This window comes from Mixophyes fleayi, chromosome 8, assembly GCF_038048845.1.
Source record: "Mixophyes fleayi isolate aMixFle1 chromosome 8, aMixFle1.hap1, whole genome shotgun sequence".
Taxonomy (NCBI): Eukaryota; Metazoa; Chordata; class Amphibia; order Anura; family Limnodynastidae; genus Mixophyes; species Mixophyes fleayi.
The window spans coordinates 14,420,753-14,442,812 of record NC_134409.1 but is presented as its reverse complement, the minus strand read 5'-3'; the positions used below and the strand labels follow the sequence as shown (position 1 = coordinate 14,442,812).

The following is a 22,060-nucleotide window of genomic DNA, read 5'->3' as shown; positions in this document are numbered from 1 at the left end:
AGCCACAGATTGATACCTCCGTTACCCAGATTACACATAGTAACTATACAGCAGCTGGAGGAGAGCCATAGATTGATACCACTGTTACCCAGATTACACATAGTAACTTTACAGCAGCTGGAGGAGAGCCACAGATTGATACCTCTGTTACCCAGATTACACATAATAACTATACAGCAGCTGGAGGAGAGCCACAGATTGATACCTCCGTTACCCAGATTACACATAGTAACTATACAGCAGCTGGAGGAGAGCCATAGATTGATACCACTGTTACCCAGATTACACATAGTAACTTTACAGCAGCTGGAGGAGAGCCACAGATTGATACCTCTGTTACCCAGATTACACATAATAACTATACAGCAGCTGGAGGAGAGCCACAGATTGATACCTCTGTTACCCATATTACACATAGTAACTATACAGCAGTCTGTCAGTCACTCCCCGCTGAGGGTGCAGTGCTGCAGGCGGCCAGCAGGTGGCGCTGTATCTAGGCCCAGCCCATGACACCGGAAGCCGCCAGCAAGAGACACTGAGACCCGGGCCCTGGGGCCACACATCGGAGACCAGCTAGGGTGGGTGAGTGGCCCTATGATGATGATCTAGTAGTAGTAGGACAAGTCAGGAGAGGACACAGTATCCGTCAGTCTGTACATCACACGCCCACATGTCTATATACTGTATGTACATCCAGTGCTGCATGCTGTCTGCATTATATATCTGGGCACGTTTATAATATATTTATGTTTTGCACATATATATCAGATAAATGCATATTAACATACATTGCACACCGACATGTACACTGCATGTGATATAATGCACCTCTGTTGCACATGTAGCTCACTATCATTATGTATATGTGTGATATATAATGTTTAGAAGTACTGCACAGATATGGCAATAAAATATAATGACACATGATCTAGTTAAACAATGCATACTCCTTCTCTATAAAACATATATGTTACACAACACACAGATTCATTACACAGTACACACTCATCCATATGTTGCAGTTCCTGCTCTGATCTGTCATGTTGAAAGACATGAGCTTCCAGTCCACTGTGCAAAATACTCAGAAATTCAGATTCATCTCCCCAGTTATTATCTGTGAGTCTTGGGGTAAACGCAGTGCAAGGAATCAGCTGATCTGGCTGCATTTTAGAATGGATTAGGACATAGTAACAATTTGTCAAGAGATACAAATTATCCAATGCTTCTTTCCTGCCCCCTGTACTCTTAGCATTTATATTGTACCTTCTTTAATAGTGGTGACATCTATATCTGCTGAGATGGTTTTATGTTTACATATTTACTGTCTTTGGTAATGCACATTACTTGTTTTTATGTCCTATATATTGGTAATTGGTTAAAACTGGCAGTTATTCACAAAGGTCAGTTATACAGAAAGACCCAAATCAAACTAACATTTGATTCGTTTGCATAACTTGTAGATTATTAGATTGATCAGGTGATTGGTTGCTACATTTTTGCAGTTTGTCAGTAAATATTATATAACTGTTGGAAAGTCTGACAATACATTTATTTTTTGTGTGTTGGTGACTTATCTACAATAGTTCAGTACATTACAGTTTAGTGCAACTGCCAGGATGTGTGTTCATTTCCATATTATATGTTGTGATGGTATAATAATACAGCAAAATACAGTATTGGTCAGTGTTGGCTAACCTGTGACACTCCAGGTGTTGTGAAACTACAAGTCCCAGCATGCCTTGCCAATGTATAGCAGCTTATTGCTGGAAGGGTATGCTGGGAATTGTAGTTTCACAACACCTGGAGTGTCAGAGTTTAGCCAACACTGGTATAGGTTAATGGATTCAAACATAACATCCTTAAGACTCCAACATTATTTGTTTAATGTAAACATGTTTTAAATAACAGTGCTCTCATTGATAAATGATTATTTGTATAAATTAATTGTGGTGTTCTAGCTAAACATGACACTTTAAATATGGGTTTGTGTACAACAAAATCATGTGTGTTGTTGTATATTTGTTGCTCTGCCTGAATCTCCAGGGCTGGAGGCTAGTTCACTTTTTAAACTTTTCCATCTCTGATGAATCTCTCTCCTTCTGCTCATTTGCATATGTTGCCTTTTATTTTAGAGGGACTTTCAGCAAAGGAGTGGATGGCGATAGGTATATTATTAAAAACATGAACATTACTGGGAACAAATGACTGTCGTGGTAAATAAGTAGTCTTGAATACATATTAATTTGTGGAAGGCCCACTTTTAAATTATTGATTGTTTTATTGTATAACAGCAGGGCAGAAATTTTGTGTAAGATGGTAATGATCTGTTATATTTTGTTTTACAGACTAGCCCTATATAGTACAGATGTTAGACAATATGGAGGTCAATACATTATCTTGTTCCGATTATCCTGTGTACCCTATACATTATTTATTCATACTTGGTCAGCTGCCAGTTTCCCGCTGACAGCGTAAATATAGACTCTGATTGTGGTCAGCAGTTTCCATGCAATATATTTAATTAATCACATGATCTCATAAATGTCAGTCTGATAAAAATGTTGTTACATAAACACAAATGCATTGTTTACAATAATAACTTATATTTATACCAGGCTTTTTTATTTTTAGTAAACCATACACACAGGCTTTGTTTTGACAGGAATTTATATTATAGCGGACACAGTAAACAATGTTTTTCTCATTGCACTGGGAATGTGCTGACAAGTGTGGGAATAACATTTATTGACATTTTTGGTCACCAATTTAGGTAAATTAGCAAATCCCAAATGCGATATCGCATCATCTTCACTTTTGTTACAATCCAATTTTTTTCAAATCTAATCTTTTTTAATGATGTATTAAAGCAGCAGTTGCATGAAAAAATGTAGTTGTTTTTAACATAGATCACTGAGACGGGCTATAAGAAGAATGTTGGTATTTACCATTTTCCCTTGGTTTTTTTGGGGCTGCTATTAATGATTTATGATTCTGTACTACCATGGTAACCACAGTCACATGACATAGGGAGCAGAGAGGCTTTGGAAGGCCCCTCTGATCTCTTTCTCCCCTGTGACATCTTCCTTCCTTCCTTATCTGTCATCGCGTGTCATGCTGAGAGCTGCAAACCGTTGTCTGGCAGCCATTTTTGTTTGCTAACCAGAGAGATTTTGAAAAAGAGATAATTATTTGTCGGAAGATAGCTAAGAATAATTACTATTAAATACATGCCTACAAAGTTCTTAACTTATTATTTAAATTAAAAGAAAAAAAATATATAATTTTAATCTGACAGATGTTTGCAGTGCATACACAATGTAGGCAAGTTGTAGGGTTATTAGAATTTAATGATATGTTTACACTACCAACTCTACAGACAGCTTTAATACAATCCTTTTTGGATCAGCGTTTTCACCTCATCCAATCAGATTGTTGATTGATTTTGCCATCTGCTTATAAGCTGCGTTAATTCTACTGATACCCAAACACATAGGTTCTTTAATAATTAAATACAATTGAATGGTCAGATTTGTTTCTTAATGATATGAAATACATGCAGATAAGAGGTGGAATGGTATTTGTGCAAGATCAGTGTAGGCAACTTGTGCTTTTCCAGTTGACGTGGAACTACAAGTCTCAGTCTGCTCTGGCAGCCAGGGACTGGTAGTTCCACTACAAATGGAGAACCATAGCTTTACCTAAGCCTGGTGTAAGAGATGAACCCATATATGCCAACTTTTAAGAAATCTCCCCTGGGAGATCCAGGGTGGAAGTCATGTGACAAGGGGTGAGAGGGGGGTGTGGTGACATCATCGCGTCCCCATATCACCGCCCCCCCACTTCAAAATGCAGAAATTCACGGCATTGAATAGCGGGGGCGGGACTTAATGTTGTGATTAAGCCCCTCCCCCTCCATTCAATGCCGTGAATTACAGCGAATGCGGGAGCTTTGCCTACTCTTCCGGGAGTCAGTGAGGACTTCCCGAATTTCGGGAGCCTCCCAGGAATTCCGGGAGAGTAGGCAAGTATGGATGAACCTATGTATTCAGGCAGTCTTCTTGGTCCAGTTACAAGACTGTTTCATTAATAGATGTTTGTACTATCTCTCCTATTCTATACTATGCCATTGCGTTCAAACGTGCGCACAGCTAGTCCATGAACAAACAAGAAAAGCAATGCTATTCAGGATCTTTATAGTTTAGTTTTTATATTTAATATTTTACCTGAGACCGGTCTTATAAATTTTGACTTCCTATATAAGCTATAGTTTTTAGTTGTGAGGTCAGTGACACTGGCCTTATATCAGACTTGGATGACCTTTGTTTCACAGCCTGCAAGGAAGAAAATCCAGGTGCAGTGGTCACACAGAGGCATCACCAAAGAAGAATTTAGGCTGCACCTTGTAATTAAGGCCTGTTACATGGGTGCTTCTTAGTGCGATCTTTGCACATTGGTTTAATCTGACTTTGCAAGATCTGCAGTGACCTTGCGTTAGCCTATGATTTGTCTAGCAGAGAAACTGTGTGTGGCAAAAGCCATGTCATCCTAACTAGCCAAAACCAACTGTGACCTCGTAACTGCCAATAGGATGGCGACAACACCCGATTCACTGGCTGCCTTTAGAGGGATAATACTTAAAATTGTTTCCAGTCTTATAAGTGGGATTAGCAGCATGATTTTAGCTGGCGAAAAACCCTTATGAGCGTTGTCACAAATTGGTGCATTTTGTATGAATTAATAGTGTACTTCAGCCGTCAGTCTGTGCAGTTTAATTTAAAATATGGGTCCATATAACTGTTAGACTTTTATATTATATTATGGTAAACGTTTCTATTAAGGGGTACTTTGAGATCATTATCAGATCCTGGGGATTCTTAATAAACATTTTTAATAAATGACTAACTGATAATGAAAGGGCTAAGATAAAAGCACACAGAAGACATATGGGCTGGTAGGAATCCAAGGGTCCACATGTGCATATTATACAATAAAGTCCAAAGTGGATTGGGTGTCCCAGATCTCCTATATAATACTATGAAGCTACACACCTGACGCTCTACCCGACAACAACAGGTATGAACGTCCATAAAGCCGATTTGCTTAAAATGTACTTACTTTGGGCCTCTCCACACCTTCGGATTAAAAGTACAGCCCATCTCCCAACAATACAATTTTTTTTAAATATCTGGGATTGTGTTACAGATATATATGATGTACGGTCTCTCTTTATCCCCTTTTGGCCCTGTTGTGGAACAATTCCTCTTTTTCTCCAGGTCCGGATCAGCTATGGTTTTGCAATTGGGCTAAATACCATCCCACTTTTTCCCTCAACCTGCCCCCCACGTGTTTTACCCACAGTTCATTGAGTTCCAAAACAGATCTAGACTCCCTCATTCAGCATTTTTTCAATATCTTCAATCACAGCATTTTTCCCACTCACTTCTTGAGCCGCTGCCAGAACTTCAGTGGTCTCTCTGCCGAGATGGTGCTGCATCTAGAGGGCTTATTTCAACTTGCCATCAGTAGATATTAGCCCACGGGCGACCGCTGAAGGAAGCCCATGAACTAGCTTGGGAATGAGAAGCAGGGGAGATCCTGGACCGCAAAGAGTGGTATAAAATCAGAACTAATCTCTCCAAATCCTCAATTTCAGTAAGGATAAAATAAAACTCTTATAACCGTTTTTTACAGATGGTAATTGGTTCCATCCCGTCTGCCATCCATTTTTCCTGACCCCCTAGGACCTATGTTGGAGGTCGAGTGGCCACAAGGGTAACCTGCAGCATTTTGGTGTTCATGTCCTATAATAAGAGAATATTGGGAATAGGTCCATAATTTGAACAAATCAATTCTAGGGGGTAAATGTATCAAGCTGAGAATTTTCCGGCGGATTTGAAAAACCAATCAGATTCTAGCTATCATTTATTTGGTAAATTCTACAAAATGAAAGCTAGAATCTGATTGGTTGCTATAGGCAACATCTCCACTTTTCAAACCCACCGGCAAACTCTCAGCTTGATACATTTACCCCTAGATGTTCACCTTCCGAACACTCCCTTATACTCTCTCCTACCCAGACCCATCCCAGATACCTCTCGCCACTCTCAAAAAAAACCCGAATTGGGCATATTCTTAATGTAGTTAAATGTCAAATTGCCTTTCAATGAAAGAGTCTTAACCCACCCTCTTTAACCACCACAATCAATATGTACTGTATGGAACGTATCCCTGCCACCATTCACAATACCCCCCCACATTTTCCAGACCACATAGACCCCATGGACAGAGTTTTATGAGGCCGACTCGCCCCCTAACTACTATTTAACATATTTGATTTTTCAAGCTGCGGTGGTTCCAGTCTCCCACCCCTTCCACCTCATCTCGCTTATCTTTCCGAATGTTTAAAATACCCGCACAGCACTCTTGTCGACTTGCGCTAATATATTTGGCCCTCTCCCTTAATAAATATTGTCATAGTCACTGATTTTATTTCCATTCCATGCTGGTATTTACCTTCCGTATGTTCCCTCTCCTCCTCATTATGTCATTCCACAATTTTTGGTTCTAATTGTCTGTTCAATGTATACATTTTTAAATGTGTATTCATAATGATTCTTGTAATACAACAATTAGTACTTTTTTTTATTTTTGTACTAAAAGCGCACAGAAGAAAACAATGTATCTAGTTAATGTTGCCAGAGGGCATGTACAAGCCTTTTAACGGTGTAAACTCACTTTTATATGATAGAATATGATAGATTATAATAAGATTTGTTTTTACTAGGTGGTAGTTGAGCTTTAAATTAGAACATGGACCATCTGTGGTTGTAGTGAAACTACAAGTCCCAGAATGCCTTAATTGCCAATTTTTATTAAGACTAGGTTTAGGAATCTTGTGCTCATCCAGGTGTTGTGGAACTATAAGTCCCAGCAGCCTTTGGCTGACACTGCATGCTGCTGTTTGTAGTTCCACAACAGTCGGACGACTGAAGTTGCCTGGTTCTGCATGAGGCAGTGGGCAAGGTTCTCCAATCACCCATGGATAAATGTTTGTTGTTTGCAGTTTCTGTGAAATATTAGTGGTGATGGACTCTTTGTGAAGCCAGTCAAGATGAGCTTTTGACAGTTAATTAACGCTGACATAACTAGAAATTAACTTATTATCGTATTGCCATCACATTTTGTGGTGAATGAATGTTTTCTGCATGTCTGGAATTGTAATTATTGGTTTACTGAACAGTTAAACTGTGTTTGAGGAGAAATGCACTTGGCTGCAGCAGAAGATTTTCTAAGATCAGCTAATTTGATCATTACACTTTGCACTCATTTCTTTACTGTTTTTAGACTTTATATAGTTGTCAAGTTTGTTACAGTTATTTTCCAAAGTAAAATACAAAAGTAATCTATATAAATGATGACAAAAGAAAATTATAGTTTAAATAACACAAATCTGCTTTATGAGTGCCATTCATTTATGAAATAAAAACAAAATTGATAGTGTGTATACATGTGATTAGTGTTTCAAGATGCCTTGGAGATTTTTTTATTGTATAAATCAGATTTATATGCAAACATATCCTTGAAAGAAAAAAAAGAGCTTAACCTTCTCCTGTCCCCTCCCTCCGGAGAACCTCTCGACCTTCTCCTGTCCCCTCCCTTGGGAGAACTTCTCGACCTTCTCCTGTCCCCTCCCTCGGGAGAACCTCTCGACCTTCTCCTGTCCCCTCCCTCGGGGGAACCTCTCGACCTTCTCCTGTCCCCTCCCTCGGGGAAACCTCTCGACCTTCTCCTGTCCCCTCCCTCGGGGGAACCTCTCGACCTTCTCCTGTCCCCTCCCTCGGGAGAACCTCTCGACCTTCTCCTGTCCCCTCCCTCGGGAGAACCTCTTGACCTTCTCCTGTCCCCTCCCTCGGGAGAACCTCTCGACCTTCTCCTGTCCCCTCCCTCGGGAGAACCTCTCGACCTTCTCCTGTCCCCTCCCTCGGGAGAACCTCTCGACCTTCTCCTGTCCCCTCCCTCGGGAGAACCTCTCGACCTTCTCCTGTCCCCTCCCTCGGGAGAACCTCTCGACCTTCTCCTGTCCCCTCCCTCGGGAGAACCTCTCGACCTTCTCCTGTCCCCTCCCTCGGGAGAACCTCTCGACCTTCTCCTGTCCCCTCCCTCGGGAGAACCTCTCGACCTTCTCCTGTCCCCTCCCTCGGGAGAACCTCTCGACCTTCTCCTGTCCCCTCCCTCGGGAGAACCTCTCGACCTTCTCCTGTCCCCTCCCTCGGGAGAACCTCTCGACCTTCTCCTGTCCCCTCCCTCTGGGGAACCTCTCCACCTTCTCCAGTCTCCTTACAGACCCACAAACCATATCTCCACTCACCACCTTAACACTTTCCTCTTAAATCACATTTGTTACATATTAATAATGGAATCAAGGAATAAGCAGAGAACATAAATTCTCTAAGATCAGTTTGGAAGCCAAATATTGTTTATTAAAACTCAATTGTAATAGAAAGGTTGGGGCCATCAGAGTCTTTTAGGGCCCACTCTGACCCACTGGTGTCCATTTGGACAGCCCTTAATTTTGTGTGAGATTTCTTTCCCTAATTTTTATTTACATTTGTCAAATTCACAATATGAAACATACTTTTTTTGGTAGCGTTTTTTATTGGCCATCCAATATAATTTTAAATTATTTTTATCCAATTCGATAATGAGTGTTTCATGGGGTGACAGATATCTCAGACCATTCATGGCCAATGGGCTATCAGGTAAAGCGGGTCTTCTAAATCCTGACTCCTAAGGTTAATGTGTTATCCTAATTTATACAATGGTTGTAAACACTGGTTTCCATGGTAAAATAAGAACTTTAGAAACAAACATCTGCAGGCTTAAGGCAGCCAGGCTTCATTATTGTCAGGTACTTTGTTGAGAAGTTGGTTTCGGAAGATGTGATTTCCCTATTGTACACCCCATACAGAGCAATATTTCTTCTTCTTGCAGAACGAGAGGCTGGGGACTTTAAAATGTCCTCCTTGGCATGTGACTGCTCCCATCTAGAGTCCGTGGGTGAAGTGACCAAAGAAGAACTCATTCAGAAATCTCACGTAAGTATCCATCCCCCCCCCCCCCCCCCACTCATATTTGGAACAGGCTAGACCTTACCAGTCTGATAATACTGACCATCACTGTACAGGGCTGAGATACTCTGCATACATCAGATCTTCACCAGGTGTGAGCCAGATAGGAAATATCCACCACTTGGGTTAGGTCTTATATTAAGGTCACTGGACACAGCAGAAATGAACCGGGGTGGAGATCTGAGACATTTGGTGTGGATTGATACAAATGATTGAAGTATATTTCCCACTTTGTCCTTGCTTGATCAGTCAACGTGCCTCTGTGTACTCGAGATATATATTTATGTTACATTCACCCCAGTTTAACTTATTGCAAAGTGGAATATATTTCCCAGCTTCCAAGACATGTTTTTGTGCATTTTAAGGTGCACAAATAAAGTTAGACTGGTATCATAACTCGAAAGGTCGATGTTGCGACCATCCTGTCCAATCAAAATCTAGCACAAGCTGTTCAGAATAGAATGGCAACACTTTACGTAAAGGCAACATTGGTTGACCACAACAGGAAAGATCCTTGCAACCATCTAATATATGACAGATTTGACCACAATATATGTTGCCAAATCTACCATATATGTGGTTATTTACTAAATGCTTACATTTAACAATATATGGACTATTTTACATACTTAACCCCCATCAAAATATCCACAAGGGAAGACTTGTTTATTTTTTACATTAACCTAAGGTCACTAGGTGGTTTCAAAGAAAAAAAGGTGCATTAGTCCCAACTTTCAGCTTCATCTTTCCTCTGAGTAATTGGACTTATGTTCAGTGTGGAGGTTTTAAATAAATAATTTGCTATTTATACCGCATGATATTAGGGTTCTTATTTAATCAATCAGTTTGGGAATATGACATTTTGTGAACACTAAACAAACGGGCATTACCCAATACAAGTTTCCCAATATATTGTCTATTCTGCAAATGTAATCATTTTCATATTGCTTATAATTTGTTAGATACACTCTCTAGCAAAGTGCATCTAGCTAGCACCTTTTGGTGAAAGGTCTTGATTACCAGCAAGCCACCCAATCCCCTCTGCCATGTCATTTGCACAATGCAGAGAGTGAAATACCTGCTGTTTGTGCTTGTCCAGTAGTTCAAATTAAAATAAAAATACTTCTTAAATACACTCTGCCTTTGGGCCTACTTAACAATTTAACACCCTTCCCCTCCCAAAAAAATGTTGTGGGCTGAACCATGAATGCAGCCAATCACTTCACAGTGAACTAGTGACATCGCTGAGGTTTGAGGCAGTCTATGCCTCATGCCTCAGCTATGCCAGTACGTCCTCTGGCTGCCTCCAGAGTGTGCAGGCATCAGGTATACTGTCACTGCAATGTTATTTTTCACCAATTTCTTTCAAACTCCAGCTGTCAGTTGCAGCGGTCTTTTCCCAAGTCCCGATTTCCAGCTGTGCAGGCAACTTCCTGCTTTCTTCTCTGCACTACAATATAATCAATCTCCGCATCAGCGTTTAATATTACTGTTTCTATCTGCAACTGTAGGCGGCAGGATGTACAATGTTTATGCCCCGGGCACAGCGAATCCTTCCAGCTGTAGGGGTGACATTTCAGGCATAACTCTTATCATCTGTTTCTCCCTAACTATGTACGTTCACTTGTTACACTGTGCAGGGCAGCTGCCAGGACTGCAAAGTCAAGGGACCGAACCTCTGGGCTTGTTTAGAGGTAAGAATAACTCTTACGTTCTCGTATACACGGCTGTTGTTGTTGGTGCTGCCGTCTAATGAAACTCTCTTTTTGGCAGAATGGCTGTCCCTACGTTGGTTGCGGGGAGTCTCACGTTGACCACAGTACTACACATTCTCAGGTCAGTATTTGCTTGTAGTAATTAGTGCAAATGTCCGATAATTCCGAAACTACATGTTTCTTGCCCGTACGTTGGCTTGTGTGCGTGTATTTGCTGTTACTATGTCTTACTTGCAGTGTATTTGTTACTAGATTGACTTAGTTTAAAGGATTGGATTGTAACTTCAAGGTGGTCTACGTTCCAGTTCCATTGTCCATACTGAGGACATTTTTGAAAACTGGTGCAAAGGAAAGAGTTGTTGTTGCCCATAGCAACCAGTCCAATGTTTGCTTTCTAATCTGCCCACAGAGATGTTAGACAGTGACTGATTTTTATGGACAATGCCATGTTTCCTTTGCAACAGATTCGGTCAATACCCTCCCATTAGAATCCATTTGGAGATTATAAAATATTTGAATTCTTTCTTTTCTTTGTGTGCCGGCTTGACAAAGCATTGATGCTTCATCTCTCCAACCTATCATACAAGTAAAACATATTTTTTTCAGATTAGACCCATAGAGCAGAGCATCATTGCGCCTATTCCGCAACGTTGAGGTGATGCCACCCGTTCGCCAAGTTCTGCCCATTATCCCGTTAATGTCACACAGATGCGCTTTCACTGCGTGTTTGATTCATTCTTAGCTGCATTTGTGTGCTTGTTACACTGGCATTTAAAAATAATACATTCTACTTTATTGTCATCATAGAAACTTTGCTACGTGCAGTTTGTATTTTTCAGGAAGTCTCGTTGTGTCGTGTCACCAAGACTGAAACTTTCAGAATTGCTGATTTCTGACGGCAGGGAGCATCCTGTGTGGTTCATTGCAGAAGCTAGAAAGCGTTTTTCATTAAAGAAGAATGGACTTTTCTTTGGGAGAGTGGTTAGATGTACAAAATAGACCCAATAGAGGTCTATTTCCAAATATATAACCTTTATTCACTCTAGCGGAGTGCATCTAACACAGGGATGAACAAAATTCAGGAGGATCTTTCAAAGAGCCGGGGAATATATGAATCCACTTACATCATTACAAATTACTCCTAAAATGAACAGTCCTGCAGTAGTTTTTTTTAGTTGCATTGGCTACCCCGCTTCTGAGATTTGTTCATCCCTGATCTAACATGTGCCATTTCCATTTGAGGTGCAAGAAATTGGGCATATTCAGTCCTCCACCTGCTTCCAGCCCCCCACGTGTTATCTGGCCAATGTCATTGGTTGGAACCAAGTAAACAACTATCTGTTCACAGTACTCAATATAAACCCGATGATGTCAGATTTGGGATGTGCCAATGGGGGGGCAGATGTAGGCATAGTAGGAATCACTGATACCTATCCTATAAGGGGGGTGGGCTTAAAAAACTGTAATTACACCCACAGCTGATCGGGCTATGCTTGGACTAACACCAAGCATTAAGTGGGTGTGGTTTTTACAAGCCTAACTACAAGTAAAATGGTTAAGCATTTGCATAACTTAAAACAATTTTGTGGTAAGGGGTGGAGCTAACTTAACTCGGCCGCTTGTCCTGAAGACACAAGTTCCTAATCATACATACATCCGGTCATTCATGGTTGGACCAAACAACGGGTTTGTGAAATGCCCTTTACTGCCTACTCATCCTGATGCTTGAGTGACAGGTGGATCATCATCAGCTATTTATATAACGCCACTAATTCAGCAGCGCTGTACAGACTCCCTCGCATCTGTCCCTGTACAGTCTAAATTTCCTAACCTACACACACAAACAGAGAGAGACTAAGGTCAATTTGATAGCAGCCAATTAACCTACTAGTATGTTTTTGGAGTGTGGGAGGAAACCGGAGCACCTGGAGAAAACCCACGCAAACACAGGGAGAACATACAAACTCCACACAGATAAGACAATGGTCGGCAATCAAACTCATGACCCCAGTGCTGTGAGGCAGAAGTGCTAATCACTGAGCCACCATGCTGCCCATATATAGAGAGTAACAGTTTTAGATGGAGCCTTCCTTTAAGCTGGTCTACTTACGTTCTAGGTATCACGTTTTATAAATCAATGCTAGTTTGCTGATTGTTTATTCTTGTTAAATGGATCCACATTACTATTGTTACATTGTATTGTGTGACCAGAGGTCCCATTTCTGTACAATTTGTACAATTCACCTGCTAGATCTCTTTGACAGTCAGTGTTTGCACAGAGCTAATTATTGTCAGGAAGCCAAAATGTTTTGGGCACATAATCAGGAAGCTTCTCAGAGCCAAGGTCAATTAAGAGCCTAAATCAGTTTACTAAATGTTCCTTAATATTGTTTTTTTTCAGATTGTAGGTTTATAGCTATCTATACTGAGATTTCTAAAACAAAATGCATACAGATTCATCAGCTCTAGTTAACATGTACCTATTGTAGGGACAGAATTATTTAGATTTTATACTCACTAGCATTAAAGTACTTGTAAACTGTTCAGACAAAGGGTCCCATTGTTTCAATTCAAGTTTGTTACAATTGCAGTGTGCGATTTTTCTGACCGCTTAACATTCAACGCAGGTTAAACACTTTGACCTACAAAGTTACGTACTTTTAAGAGGCAGAATTTGTCGGCACGTTATTCTTATGAGCAGACTGCTGAATCCTCCACAGTTACATTTATAAATCGCACAACTTCCTACGGAACTAATATATTCTGTCTCCACAAGTTCCTGTAACTATTTTGTATATTTTACTAGTAACCATTTCCTTTAAAACTTATAGAATTTAAGGCCTAGTGTTTCACGAAACGGTTTGAAATCAGAAGGTGATGTTAGTGATGGTCTGTGCTATGTAAATCGTGTTCTAATGTAAACACGACTGTTACAAGGAACTCAGATTGGGCCAGGTGCCTGTCATCCCCTGCCTGGTGAAACATACTGAGATCTCTACCATGCTGTGTGTATGTGATGATGCAATGAGCCCCAGGGGGTTAGCTGTGTGTATAATAAGGAAGGAGGAATACGGGTCCTTGGCTGACATGAAAACAAACTGAAAAATAAACTTGCTACTGTTGTATATATCACATACATATAACGCTTTCAATATTATATCTCATCCCATATGTGTGTGTGTATATATATATATATATATATATATATATATATATATATATATATATATATATTTTAGATATACATATTTTAGATATACATATATTATTATTTTTTTATTTTTATACCTTGCCCTCTAACCCTCAAAGTAAGTTGCCTATCAGTGGGTCATATACTACATGACACTTCTTAACTTCCAACATAATGTAGATTTTTTTATTTTATTTTATTTTTTATGTTTGCGATTGTTAAAATATCCTTTTTCATTCATGGACGATCCTCTGTTTTAGGTTTGGCGGCCCTTTGAATACTTTTTTGCCTGGCTCATAAAATGTGTTTATTCCACTAGCCGCTGACCAGCTATAATATCTTACCGTTCGTCTAGGACACCAAGCATTGCCTCACTGTGAATCTAACCACGCTCAGAGTCTGGTGTTACCCATGCAGTAAGGAGGTGTTCCTGGATCGGAAGCTGAATTCTCAGTCCCAAAACACGAAACCTCAGGACAACCCCGCGCAGGTATACAGCGACACATGTACCCGTAATGTGTTTTCTAGACAAGATGAAATTCACAAAAGCAATACACAGGGGGAAAAAACTGTCAATAACTTGAACCCAGACGAAAAACTGTTGCTAAAAAAATAAATTAAGTTTTTGTGGTTTAATAAATATTGTTATCCACCGTTCTGATAAATCAGATGGTGTAGGATGGTTGGAGAAAATCACCGGGTCAGAAACAGCGAAAACAGTTTATTTGTAGATTAAAATACACTTCTCATGAACGTACAATTTCCGTAGATGCAAAACACTTTTACATATTTACTTAGCCCGGACCAAGCTAGAAGGCATGTAAGCTGAATCCTGTGTGCACCCTGCAACGCGTTTCACAGTAATGTTCCTTCCTCAGGCATAATAATTGACTGGGGAGGTACTACATCGAAACGCGTTGCAGGGCGCATACAGGAAACCGATTACAGGAATCTAAAATACATAGGATCAATTTTGGGCTTTTCTGATGTTTCTATTAGCGCCCACCCCTCTCGATTGCTGTAAAAACATAGCACTCAAACACATAATGGCAGTAATAGAGAGGTGCTATTAACAGGCAGGGAGGTTGCTTTCATTTAAGACTTGTAATTATGGTCTATTTGTGCCTAATGCTCACACGTTTTTGAAGTAGAAGAGAACGATACTATGATATTCCAGAAAAAGTAATGTGAATCTGCTCCATGTCTTATTCAATGTTGTTGCATTAGGAATCTTATTTTAAATAGGATATGCATTACAAGATAAAGGGTTTTGTTTGACAATTTGTGGGACTGTTACGGGTAAAGCTGGGTACACACCACACAGTTTTCATCCAATAATCGGCTAAATCAGCTGACATACGACCGCTCGTTCAAAAGTCGGGTCAGTGTGTGCAGTGACACGATGGTCGAAAGTCTGCCCAAATGGGCGATTGTCGCCTCATTTGGTTGGTCGTACCGTTTAATATTTTCGTTCCAATCTCGTTTCCGTTGTGCAGTGTGTATAAACTTCCGACCGATCCACAACAGTGAGTACGAAATTACAGTCATTGCTCACGACAACATGGCTGTAAAAAGTCGCTAAAGGGACGTCCGCTCTTCCCTTTATCGTCCTAAACAAGGCTAGTGTGTATGCAGTCCATGGACCGAGCGATCGGACCATTGATCACATGTAAAATCGCTCGGCATAAAAAATTGGTTGAAATTTCTGTAGTGTGTACCCAGCTTAAGCATGTCCAGCAAACTCCTTATTTGGTTTAAAACGCCTGGGCGCTTCTGAAACTCCTTGTCTGGTTTAAAATGCGTGGGAGCTTTTGAAACTCTTTGTATGGTTTAAAACACGTGGGTGATTCTGAAACTCCCTTCCAGTCTTTTAAAAATCAAACAATTGGCTTCTATGATGTCATTCATTATAAATAATTATATTTCCTTTACTATAGTTTAAACCGTAGCCCAGAAACGTAAAATTTGAACCAATCGGACATAGTGTTCTGGTTCTTTTGAGAGTACTGTATATGCCCCAAAAAAATATTTGTTGTGCTGTGTTAGTCAATAGATCAGCAGAAGTGTGTAATTTTGACCTCAAATAAAAAAAGAAAACAATAGTGGCCTGAAAAAAAAATAGTCTCTAACAAAGGTAAATATTAATAAATGCCTTTGCAGGAGGGGTTTCTTAGAGGGAAGCGTTTTGTCCTGTGGAACGCAGAAATGGCGCTACTGTAAAATGCGTTGGTACTTGTACGTTTCACAGAAATAAGTTTTAGAATTGTAGTGTTATATGTTTCGTCTATAATTATTTAGAGGATGCTTTCTTTTAAGTGGCTGATTTTTTACACAGAATTTTGTCTCGAAGGATTCAAGGATGACATCAAATCTGACTTTAAAAACTCCCCCTGCTGTGGTATATGACAACCTGGACATTGAACTGGATGAGGAGGACGAGCTGAAGACAAGAGGTGAATTTAACTTGCAATAAAAAACTGAATGGGAATACAGCACAGAAAAGGCACAACTTGATTACTCCTGATTGCCCACATAAAATATACACATATTATAATAGAGTCCTTCTATTAATAATAACTAATGTAGCTGCGTATTGTTAAAAGAATTTATTATGTCTTATGTGAGTGACTCTTGGAGGTGAGGTCTTCTCAAAACAATGCAGGGATGATCCCCAATGCAGTAAGTGGATAATTCACTCTGGGAGAAGAGACAATCAAGTGTAGTACTTTTAAATTAACTCAAGTGTTAATAAACACACTTTCAATATGTATATTAAATGCTTATCTGTTTGTCATACTACTGGTGGAGTCCCTCGGTAATATTATTTCTTACCTGACGTCACTAGATTTTATGACCCCTTCTGGGGTATAATCCTTGTACAACCACCTAGAAATGTTAAAGAACAGGCCACTCGTGCTGTTATAAGATAACACTTTAGTAATAAGATTAAAAACTAATACTTTAATAAAGTCAATTAACACCTTCTTTCTACTGTACGTCCTTCTGTTCAAGTAGGTCTGAAACCCGAAGTGAAATCACCAGGGATATGACAGTACACTTCTGCCCAAACAGTGATGCAAATAACAGTGAGGCCATACACCCCCTGATGAAGTCAAGATGCGAAACGCGTAGGGTAGTTTTCCATACCACGTTCCCACTATTATATAATATATATTTACTAACACGTCAAGTTTATTAGAGAGGTATCAAATGTTTCTAAGGTTATTCCCCCAATAGGACGACCAGGATTTACCCAATCCATTCAGGACAAGGTCTAACCAGTGAGCATAAGGAATATTCCAAAATGACCAAAGGGAGCATAATGTCTGTCCAAACCACACAACCTTTGGTAGACTTGACTTTGTCACCTTACACTATAAACATAATTCTATACAATCCTGTTCTTATCCTAAAACTATATACTAAACATTTGCCACATTTGTAGTGCTCCGTCTCACTGAGATAGGGCATCAAATTTGCATTGGATCTATTAAAATAAAAATGGGGTTAACACATTGGAACCAGATGACTGTTAAAGCTCTCTCTTTTTTGCTGTTGTTATTTTGTTTTGTTTTTTAAACTGCAAAATAAAAGTTAAAAACCTGTAACCCCCCTGTGTCTGTACCTGTAATTCCCTAAAATTTGGTTTAAAAATACAGATATTTTTTTATCCCTGTACTCGGGGGAGCTAGATAAATATATTACACGGTCATTTTGGGGGGGGGGGGTGGGGGGGATTGCTCTGAATATGTAAAATTAATTAATATGGAAGCGTTTATCATTTTAAGTATTTTTGTCTGTTTTTTCCCAGCTAAAGGGATGTAAACTAAAAAGCTATTTATTTGTGTGATACTGAAAAAAAAATCCTTATATGTCCCCCAAAAATTACAAATGTGCTTTGCCAGATTGAGAAATTAAAAACTTAATTCCATTGAAACCAACGCAGTGCAAAACCATGAAAATGGTCCAGGTCCTAGAGATGTAAAACCACCGCTGGCTTGAAGGGGTTAAAGATCCCATGTGACTCTTGAGTTCTACTTCGAAGTACATTTGTGTCACACATTGGACCTCACCGAGTGTTCGGTTGCACCCCTACTATCTGCTCTCCAAATTAGAAGTGCACTTTGGTGTTTGCAGTGGTATAAAAATTTGGGCCATTCTCCATCAGCTCAGTCTTTTTTTGGAGTAAAAACATCTCTGCACCTTTAGACACTGCTAGTAACTCCTCCCAGAAATGTGTTCCCCTCCCCCTTTTTTCAAATTTCTCCCCGAAATGAAAGTTGCTTTTTGCACCAGAAAGCTATGCACATCGGTGCACCTACTACTACATAATTTGCAAGGAATACCATCACTTCCCATGAGCTGACCTCCTCTCCTCCCAAATTCTGCCATCTGTCGCCTCAAACCTGTGGGCTTCGGCAGAAATCCTGAGTGCACTTGTGCAAATCATGGGGCGCGTTCCAAGGTGATTTTACGTTGCCCCTTGGCCATTTTGTACTTCCTATATGAGGCTCTTTCAAGACCGTAAGTTTGTAGGACGGGTTAATATCCATAACAATGCAGCCTGATCAATTGGCTGGGAAGTAGTGGCAGCACCAAAGCATGAAAGAATGGCTACCTGTCCGTTCTTAAGGACACTTTTTTTTTTTCTAGTATTTAGATTGTAAGCCCTTGGGGGGAAAAAAAAAAAATCACTTTTTTAAAAATATATTTATTTATATAAAATAATCTATGTTTATGTTTTACTGTGAATCTATAGGAAAGGAAGTGCAGTTGACATTTTAAATATAGGTTATATGTTTATGTTATGTAACTTTGCTGTACTGAGTTTGTGCTGCTCTTGTTGTATTGGTCAGATGTTTGTGTTCTTCATGAACAGGTCTCACTGGACTTAAAAATATTGGTAACACGTGTTATATGAACGCAGCCCTACAAGCCCTGTCCAACTGGTGAGTTTGAAGACATTCATGGAATGTATTCGATATTTTTGCTAGATATATAGATTCGCAGGAACTGCACTAATGCTGGTCACACACAATAAGATTTTGTTGTATAACAGGTTGGCCAGTGACTGAATTTAGTTGTATGAACTGTCGTCGACCGACCACACTTTGCATTCTATTTTTTTTTCATCAATCAGTTGTGCTAATTTTTGATTTGTCTCCGGTGTTACAACGTATAGAATGGTTTGTCCAAGGCCATACGATTAAAGCATGACTGAGCCTGTAGCTTTAGCAGTCTGCCTTGGAAATAACTTTGTAGCACATTGTTTGAATAAATAAATCCGGAATTGAATGCGGAAAACGAGTGTAAAATCGCTGCATATTGTGATTGGATGTCATCCTTTTCACAGTCCTCCGCTTACGCATTTCTTCCTGGACTGCGGTGGGCTGGCACGTACGGACAAGAAGCCCGCTCTCTGTAAAAGCTACCAGAAGCTGATGACGGAAATCTGGCACAAGACTAGGTATATCAAATGTCAGCATCAAGCCACAATAATAATGAATGTATCCTCACACTCCAGTACCTGACCCCTCCTCATTCTTCATCATATGTCTGTTTCTGTGATTACTCCAGACTCTGTCCCCTACCGTCCTTTGTGAAACCCGAGACATAGATGATTTATTTATATAATCCCTGTTTTTGCTCTAAAATACCTAAATTAAGTTCAGGGGGTAAATGTATCAAGCTGAGAGTTTTTCGGCGGGTTTGAAAAAGTGGAGATGTTGCCTATAGCAACCAATCAGATTCTAGCTGTCATTTTGTAGAATGTACTAAATAAATGATAGCTAGAATCTGATTGGTTTTTCAAACCCGCCGGAAAACTCTCAGCTTGATACATTTACCCCCAGAAGTACTCAAGAAACATCTTCTAATTCAACTAGACAACTAACAGAACCCTTTCCTGCTCTTTTGTACTTTTCCCTGTTTTCCTCAGGCCTGGTTCTGTTGTACCTACTAATTTGTTCCAAGGCATAAAGGCAGTAAACCCAACTTTTCGAGGATATTCCCAACAGGTACGTAACTTTTAGAACGGCTTGTTCTGGGTGATGTATCGCCTACATGTACGTACTATTTCTTTCCAAGAGCTAAGTGATACTGTAGCGTCTCGCTTGTTGCGCAAGGGATCATGGGATTCCTCTTCACACGTTCGTTTTCTTATGGGGAAAGCGTAATCATTTTTCCAGCTACAGTTGGTAATGCAGACCATACATAGAGGCTTCGTTCCTGTCACTCAGCACGAGAGCTGAGCTGTTTGCTCACATTTCATACACAGGACAATTGCGATCAATATTTGGCTGCATTTGCCAACATGCCCTGAAAATAATAGGACAGGGCACATTTTGGAGATATGCGTGCTGGATATTGCAACTGATATAGTGTGCCTGTGTGGCCAGCCTAACCTGTATGAGCAGTGCAGTGGTCGAAGGCTGCAGTAAGCCCTTCACTGTATCATCATCTTTATTTATTTATATAGTGCCACTAATTCCGCAGCGCTGTACAGAGAACTCACTCACATCATCATCATCATCATTTATTTATATTCCGTAGCGCTTTACAATTGGGGACAAACATAATAAACTAATAAACAAACTGGGTAAAACAGACAAAGAGCTCACTCACATCAGTCCCTGCCCCATTGGAGATTACAGTCTAAATTCACACACACACACACGTGTCAATTTTAATAGCAGCCAATTAACCTACCAGTATGTGTTTGGGCTGTGGTAGGAAACCGGAGCACTTGGAGGGAACCGACGCAAACACAGGGACAACATACAAACTCCACACAGATAAGGCCATGGTCGGGATTCGAACTTATGACCCCAGTGCTGTGAGGCAGAAGTTCTAACCACTGAGCCACCGTGCTGTCCACTGTAGATCTCAAAATCAGGAGATTCTTGTATTCCATTCTACTTACAACCTAGAAACATGAAAAGTAGGTAAAATAATATAAAAGACACGAATAACAATGATGTCTGACTTATTTTGTAGGATGCCCAAGAATTCCTGAGATGTTTGATGGATATATTACATGAAGAACTTAAGGAACAAGTTATAGAGACGGAAGAGGACTCACAGCCGGGTATCTTAGAACAGATCATGGAGGAGGACAAAAACCAGTCAGACAATGACTTTCAGTCCTGCGAGTCGGGGTCCAGCGGTGATCACGCCGAAAATGAAAGTCGAAAGTTGTCTGAGGAACTTTCAGAATCCACCATGTTGATTCAAGAAGACCAGAAGGATCAGGAACCCCTGAAATCCTGGCAGAAAGAGAAGAACGTTTCTAATCACATGAGCCAGAACAATTGCTTGCAGGATCTAGAAAAGAACATTGAGAGATTGGTGGAGGAGAGCGATTATGGCTCGCAAGGAACCGTGAAAGTTCAGATACAGAGTCGGATGTCAGGTAAACCGTGGGCAATAAATCGGTAGATTTGTTATATAATATGTAAATCTCAAGGTTGCAAGTATTGAGTGTCTTGTGTTGTAGACTATGCCACAGAAGTGAACATGAGTGACCTGTCTGCTTCTCAAACACCCTTACTTAGTGATGGCTCCACTGCCCACCTGTCCAGCAGCCCCCCCAAACCTGGAGCTCTTTGGACAAGTCACAAAAAAGGTATTTGGGAGTTTACACACACAACTTGCAGACCTCATAATAGTTGTTTGGGCATGGGACTGGTACATAATAGGTCTATGGGCAGGGCACTGGTACATAATAGGTGTATGGGCACGGCACTGGTACATAATAGGTGTATGGGCACGGCACTGGTACATAATAGGTGTATGGGCACGGCACTGGTACATAATAGGTCTATGGGCAGGGCACTGGTACATAATAGGTCTATGGGCAGGGCACTGGTACATAATAGTTGTATGGGCACGGAACTGGTACATAATAGGTGTATGGGCACGGCACTGGTACATAATAGGTGTATGGGCACGGCACTGGTACATAATAGGTGTATGGGCACGGCACTGGTACATAATGGGTGTATGGGCACGGCACTGGTACATAATAG

The 22,060-nt window shown here is 40.3% G+C and overlaps 1 protein-coding gene across 3 annotated transcripts in view; it reads left to right on the top strand.

Annotated features, from left to right (window-relative positions):
* The first annotated feature begins 490 nt into the window (after nt 1-490).
* Nucleotides 491-22,060, top strand: part of USP33 (ubiquitin specific peptidase 33) — a 39,252-nt gene continuing 17,682 nt past the window's right edge. Inside the window, exons 1-11 of one of the 3 annotated variants that reach the window (XM_075181945.1) lie at nt 491-578; nt 8,992-9,095; nt 10,769-10,822; nt 10,902-10,964; nt 14,389-14,523; nt 16,369-16,486; nt 18,913-18,982; nt 19,387-19,500; nt 19,972-20,050; nt 21,030-21,444; nt 21,529-21,657. In XM_075181945.1, coding sequence (XP_075038046.1) covers nt 9,015-9,095; nt 10,769-10,822; nt 10,902-10,964; nt 14,389-14,523; nt 16,369-16,486; nt 18,913-18,982; nt 19,387-19,500; nt 19,972-20,050; nt 21,030-21,444; nt 21,529-21,657 — 1,258 coding nt within the window. In that variant the 5' untranslated portion in view covers nt 491-578; nt 8,992-9,014. Of the gene's footprint in view, nt 583-8,991; nt 9,096-10,768; nt 10,823-10,901; nt 10,965-14,388; nt 14,524-16,368; nt 16,487-18,912; nt 18,983-19,386; nt 19,501-19,971; nt 20,051-21,029; nt 21,445-21,528; nt 21,658-22,060 lie in introns of all 3 variants that reach the window. The other 2 variants (XM_075181946.1, XM_075181944.1) reach the window with 2 other exon arrangements.